General features: G+C 46.0%; 1 protein-coding gene across 1 annotated transcript; it reads left to right on the forward strand.

The window, feature by feature from the left end:
* The first annotated feature begins 3,366 nt into the window (after positions 1 to 3,366).
* Positions 3,367 to 4,008, forward strand: LOC116481238 (adenylate kinase 4, mitochondrial-like). Its single transcript, XM_032754651.1, has one exon. The coding sequence runs from the start codon at positions 3,379 to 3,381 to the stop codon at positions 4,006 to 4,008; it is 630 nt and encodes a 209-aa protein (XP_032610542.1). The 5' UTR covers positions 3,367 to 3,378.
* Positions 4,009 to 6,996: the final 2,988 nt, after the last annotated feature.

Consider the following 6,996-nt stretch of genomic DNA (forward strand, 5'->3'; position numbering starts at 1 on the left):
AGTGTTGAAAAATGCATGCTATCACCCCCACTTAGGTTACACTCTTTATTTTTTTATTTTATTTATTTACTTTTGAGACAGTCTCCCTTGGTTGCCCAGGCTGGAGTTCAGTGGCATGATCTCAGCTCACTGCAACCCCCACCTCCCGCATTAAAGCAAATCTCATGCCTCAGCCTACCAAGTAGCTGGGATTACAGGTAGGTGCCACCATGCCCGGCTAATTTTTTTTGTATTTTTAGCAGAGACGGGATTTCATTACATTGGCCAGGCTGGTCTCGAACTCCTGACCTCAAGTAATCTGCCTGCCTCGGCCTCCCAAAGTGCTGAAATTACAGGGATGAGCCACACTCTCTTTATAGATACTCTTCCCACCCCCCACCCTTCCATTAGAGGCAAGAGTCTTGCTATGCTGCTCAGGGTGGTCTCAAACTCCTGATCTCAAGCGATCCTCTCACTTCAGCTTCCCAAAGTGCTTGGAACTCTGTAAGTCGCCACACCAGCCTATAGGCACTTTTTATATATAAAGAACCTGAGTTTGGGTAACTCTGATCCCATGATATTAAATAGTATTGTGATTACTTAAAAGCTCAGCATAATGTTTTTTACCCTTGCACAAAGGAGAAATGGAACTGACCCTGTGCTCACACGGTAGGCTGCCAAAAACAGATCATCCTGCATACTTGTTTTTTTTAAATGAGTAAAAATTATGTGGCTGGGCACGGTGGCTCACACCTGTAATCCCAATACTTTGGGATGCTGAGGCCGGCAGATCACGAGGTCAGGTGTTCGAGACCAGCCTGGCCAACATGGCGAAACCCCATTTCTACTAAAAATACAAAAAATAGCAGGGTGTGGTGGCGGGCTTCTGTAATCCCAGCTACTCAAGAGACTGAGGCAGGAGAATGGCTTGAACCCAGGAGGCAGAGGTTGCAGTGAGCTGAGATCGCACCTCTGCACTCCAGTCTGGGCTACAGAGCGAGACTCTGTCTCAAAAAAACAAACAAACAAACAACAACAACAACAAAAATTATGTTAGCATAATTAAGTCCCCATGCCAAAATTATAATTGTTACATGAAAATGGTGAGTGATCACTCTCTCCCCAGCCGAGCATGGGCCGCCACAGCTGAGAGACAGACACTCATGGCTAATGGGACCGCTCTTCTCACTCTGCCTTCCTTTGGGCCCCCTAGTCTCTCCTCCCCACCCATGGGAGGTGCGTGGGAGGCAGGGTGCAGAATCTAGCCCAACATCTCTGCCCCCGCCCTCTGCCTCATGGCGTCGGTGGGTTGGCGGGGGGGGGCCTCTGATCTAGTTTATTTTTATTTTTAAAAATTTTGGGGCCAGGCACGGTGGCTCACGCCTGTAATCCCAGCACTTTGGGAGGCCAAGATGGGCGGATCACCTGACGTCAGGAGTTTGAGACCAGCCTGATCAACATGGAGAAGTCCCATCTCTACTAAAAATACAAAACTAGCCAGGTGTGGTGGCGCATGCCTGTAATCCCAGGATGGAGGCTGAGGCAGGAGAATCGCTTGAACCCAGGAGGCGGAGGTTGCAGTGAGCCGAGATCGCGCCATTGCACTCCAGCCTGGGCAACAAGAGCAAAACTCCGTCTCAAAAAAAAAAAAAAAAATGGGGGCCCCACACGGTGGCTCACACTTGTAATCCCAGCACTTTGGGAGGACAAGGCGGGTGAGTCACCTGAGGTCAGGAGTTCAAGACCAGCCTGGCCAACAGGGTGAACCCCAGGTCTACTAAAAATACAAAAATTAGCAGGGCGTGGTGGCAGGTGCCTGTAATCCCAGCTACTAGGGAGTCTGAGACAGGAGAATTGTTTGAACCTAGTAGGCAGAGGTTGCAGTGACCCAGGATCTCACCACTGCACTCCAGCCTGGGTGACAGAGTGAGACTCCAGCTAAAAAAAAGAAAAAAAAAAAAATTAATTTTGTTTTCAAACAACAGAAAAGGAAAAAAAAATGGTGAGTCTGGGAATGGCAAGTAGGTTGTTAATGGGACTTGACTAGAGATGAAGCTAGAGGCCAGACGAGGTGGCTCACGCCTGTAATCTAAGCACTCTGAGAGGCTGAGGTGGGCAGACGGCTTGAAGCCAGGGCAGCCTGGGCAACATGGCAAAACCCTGTCTTAAAAAAAAAAAAATGCCCAGCATGGGGTCACGTGTCTGTAGTCCCAGCTACTGGGTACCCGAGAGGCTGAGGTGGGAGGATGGCTTAGGCCTGGGAAGTCTAGGCTGCAGTGAGCCATGAAGGCGCCACTGCACTCCAGCCTGTGTGACACAATGAGACCCTGTCTCAAAAAAAAAAAAAAAAAAAAAGAGAAGAGGCTAGAGAGGTGGGATGGACCACTGTAAACCTGGCTTTGGACTTTCAGACTGGACTCTACCCTGAAGGCAGCCTGCTGCCTTTAGAGGATTTCAATCAATAACGTAACAGGATTTCACTAGCCTCTTAAGAAAATCCCAGACAGTCGGGGTGGCTCATGCCTGTAATCCCAGCACTTTGAGAGGCCAAGGTGGGCAGATCACCTGAGGTCGGGAGTTCGAGACCAGCCTGACCAACATGGAGAAGCCCTGTCTCTACTAAAAATACAAAAAATCAGCCAGGCGTGGTGGTGCATGCCTTTAATCCCAGCTACTCAGGAGGCTGAGGCAGGAGAATCACTTGAACCTGGAAGGCGGAGGTTGCGGTGAGCCAAGATCACGCCATTGTACTCTAGCCTGGGCAACAAGAGCGAAACTCCATCTCAAAAAAAGAAAATTACTAGCAGCTACTCAAGCCCCACTATATATTTGGGTAGAATCATCCATTATATAGTACTGATGGAGTGCAGTATTTACATTATTCTATAATTTGGATTTTAAAGATGAAAAATTGTGTGGGATGAGATGATCAACATATTTTCATTCCAGGAGGGGGCTTAGTTTTAGGCCTTTTCCTCAGAATGTTGAGAAACCAAAGATTAAGAAAAATGTCATCTCCCCATAGATATCACACTATCTTTAGTGAGGAGCTGTGTATAAGTATTATTTAACTGTTAAGCAAATAAACGTATTTGGAAGATTCACATTGCTGTGTGTGGCATACAGTCCTAGGAAACTGGTGTGACACAGTCCTAGAAAAGTATATGGTCACCTTTGTCATACATGCAGCCAGCCTCAAATACAGAAAATGACATCTTGAAGCTGTAATTCCTCAATTCAGTGGGTCTTAATCCTGAGTCATTAGATTCACCTGGAACCTTAAGCATCACTTGATACAGTTTATAAATGCTAATGCCCCATAGGTGCAGCACCAACATAATGCGCATGGAAGTCTTGGAATCATTTACCAAGAAGGTCCTGAGCACAGAAGTTGGTGAGATGGCAAAGCAGTATATAGAGAAAAGTCTTTTGGTTCCAGACCATGTGATCACACACCTAATGGTGTCTGAGCTGGAGAATAGGCGTGGCCAGCACTGGCTCCTCAATGGTTTTCCTAGGACATTAGGACAAGCCGAAGCCCTGGACAAAATCTGTGAAGTGGATCTAGTGATCAGTTTGAACATTCCATTTGAAACACTTAAAGATCGTCTCAGCCGCCGTTGGATTCACCCTCCTAGCGGAAGGGTATATAACCTGGACTTCAATCCACCTCATGTACAAGGTATTGATGATGTCACTGGTGAACCATTAGTCCAGCAGGAGGATGATAAACCCAAAGCAGTTGCTGCCAGGCCAAGACAGTACAAAGACGTGGCAAAGCCAGTCATTGAATTATACAAAAGCCGAGGAGTGCTCCACCAATTTTCTGGGATGGAGGCGAACAAAATCTGGCCCTACGTTTACACACTTTTCTCGAACAAGATCACACCTATTCAGTCCAAAGAAGCATATCGACCCTGCCCAGTGGGAGAACCAGGAAGAGGTGGTCATTCATTCAATTGTGTGTGTGGTATTGGTGATGTGTCCAAATTAGAAGCTAGCGGAGGTAGCTTGCAGCATCTTTTCTAGTTGAAATGGTGAACTGATAGGAAAACAAATGACTAGAAATAGTTCACGAAGAGGCCCTCCTCTGCCTTTCAAAAGGAAGGTCGTCTACACATGTTTAAGGTGTCTCTGCACATGTCTCAAGCCCTTCACAAGAAAGCAAGTACAGCCGGGCACGGTGGCTCACGCCTGTAATCCTAGCACTTTGGGAGGCCAAAGCGGGAGGATCACGACATCAGGAGATCGAGACTATCCTGGCTAACCGTGAAACCCCGTCTCTACTAAAAATACAAAACAATTAGCTGGGCCGGGCACGGTGGCTCACGCTTGTAATCCCAGCACTTTGGGAGGCCGAGGCGGGAGGATCACGAGGTCAGGAGATCAAGACCACGGTGAAACCCCGTCTCTACTAAAAATACAAAAAAATTAGCCGGGGGTGGTGGTGGGCGCCTGTAGTCCCAGCTACTCGGAGAGGCTGAGGCAGGAGAATGGCGTGAACCCGGGAGGCGGAGCTTGCAGTGAGCCGAGATTGCGCCACTGCACTCCAGCCTGGGCGACAGAGCGAGACTCCGTCTCAAAAAAAAAAAAAAAAAAAAATTAGCTGGACGTGGTGGCAGGCGCCTGTAGTCCCAGCTACTCAGGAGGCTGAGGCAGGAGAATGCCGTGAACCCAGGAGGCGGAGCTTGCAGTGAGCCGAGATTGCACCACTGCACTCCAGCCTGGGCAACAGAGTGAGACTCCGTCTCTCAGAAAAAAAAAAAAAAAAGTACAGTGTGGGAATCCTCAAAAAGCATGGGAAGTATAAGTATTTAGCTACATAAATGTTGTAAGATCATATCTTATGTATAGAAGTAATAAGACCGTTTGGAATTACTGGACAAATTGAATAGTTAAGGTTTCTATTCAGGACAATAAAATGTATTTTGAAAGTGCTGCTAACTATTGATGCTGACAGTGTTTCACTCCTATGAGTGACCCAAACATATTATAAATAAGTGGTAAAGGGAATGGAGCCTGTGGGGTTGAGCAGAATGTTATACTAGCTGTGCCTAGACTGAGTATAACAGCTTTATGATTATGGGATAACAAAATCTTTATTTTTTTTTTTCTGTTCCAAAGATTCATCCTATGGGGTGGCCATAAAGTATAGAATTAGATACTAATATTTTGTCATTCATTATAACATAATATCAATAAACCACTTGCTAAAAGAAAAAAATAAATAAATGTTAATACCCAAGCCAATCACATCAGAATCTCAAGTGGGACCCAGACAGATATCAGATATCAGTGTGGTTTTTTTCATAGCTTTCTAGGTAATTCTTTTTTTTTTTTTTTTTTTGAGACGGAGTCTTGCTCAGCCGCCCAGGCTGGAGTGCAGTAGTGTGATCTCGGCTCACTGCAACCACCGTCTCCCGGATTCAAGCGATTCTCCCATCTCAGCCTCTGAGTAGCTGGGATTACAGGCACCCACCATCATGCCTGGCTAATTCTTATATTGTAATAGAGCTAGGGTTTCACCATGTTGGCCATGCTGGTCTTGAACTCCTGACCTCAGGTGATCCGCCCACCTCAGCCACCCAAAGTGCTAAGATTACAGGCGTGAGCCACTGCACCCAGCCATAGTTTATTTCTAAATCAAATGTGGTTAGTAAGCTGGGCACGGTGGCTCACGTTTGTAATCCTAGCACTTTGGGAGGCCAATATAGATGGATCACTTGAGGCCAGGAGTTCAAGACCAGCCTGGCCAACATAGTGAAACCCTGTCTCTACTAAAAATCCAAAAATTAGCTGGGGCTGGGGGCAGTGGCTCATGCCTGTAATCCCAACACTTTGGCAGGCAGAGGTGGACGGATCTACCTGAGGTCAGGAATTCAACACCAGCCTGGCCAACATGGTAAAACCTCATCTCTACTAAAAATACAAAAATTAGCCAGGTGTGGTGGCATACACCCGTAATCCTAGCTACTCGGCAGGCTGAGGCAGGAGAATCACTTGAACCCAGGGGTCAGAGGTTGCAGTGAGCCGAGATCGGGCTGCTGCACTCCAGCCTGGGCGACAGAGTGAGACTCCGTCCCAAAAAAATAAATAAATAAAATAATTCAGGCATGGTGGCGCACCCCGGTAATCCCAGCTACTCATGAGGCTGAGACACAACAATCACTAGAAGGCAGGAGGCGGAGGCTGCAGTGAGCTGAGATCTCCCCACTGCACTACAGCCTGGGTGACACAGCAAGACTCTGCCGCAAAAAAAATTTAAAAAATGTGGTCAGTAAACAAGAAATTATCATTTAGGAAAATGTACTCTAATTTCCAGAATCTAAATAAGATTAATGGAAGTTCGTGATCAGCAACTACAGAAAAATTTATATTATGTTGTACAGTAAAATTAGAAGGTCTTTATTCCTCTGCTAAATTAAACCTTTTAAAATAGGTTGTTAGATCATTTTACTTAGTGTTTAAGCTTTAAAAAATATATATTTCACTTATGTCATTTTAACTAGTTGAGAAAAATCTAATACAGAAAGTAACACATAGCAGTACTGATCTAGTTTTAGTTCCATGAGTCATAATCGTAGAAGCTTGGAAGACAAAAAGAGAGAGAGAGAAAATCTATAGAACTGAGGCCCTCGAAAAATGAGGTAAGACTAACTTAAATGGAAACAAGCTTGGTAAGCCACCTCCAGACTATAGTACACATTTATTACATTCAGCCTTTGTGTTGTGTTCTTTACAGATGGGTGAGAATTAAGAAAAGAATATAGGCTGGGCGCGGTGGCTCACACCTGTAATCCCAGCACTTTGGGAGGCTAAGGAAGGCAGATCACCTGAGGTTAGGAGTTCAAGACTAGCCTGACCAATATGATGAAGCCCCGTCTCTACTAAAATTACAAAAATTAGCCAGGCATGGTGGCATGTGCCTGTAATCCCAGCTACTTGGGAGGCTGAGACAGGAGAATTGCTTGAATCTGGGAGGCAGAGGTTGCAGTGAGCCGAGATCACGCCATTGCA

The sequence above is a fragment of the Hylobates moloch genome, unplaced genomic scaffold, assembly GCF_009828535.3.
Source record: "Hylobates moloch isolate HMO894 unplaced genomic scaffold, HMol_V3 SCAFFOLD_3, whole genome shotgun sequence".
Classification (NCBI taxonomy): Eukaryota; Metazoa; Chordata; class Mammalia; order Primates; family Hylobatidae; genus Hylobates; species Hylobates moloch.

Bases quoted from the DNA above. Each gene is read 5' to 3' on its own strand.
- LOC116481238 (XM_032754651.1), top strand. From the start codon at position 3,379: ATGGCAAAGCAGTATATAGAGAAAAGTCTTTTGGTTCCAGACCATGTG.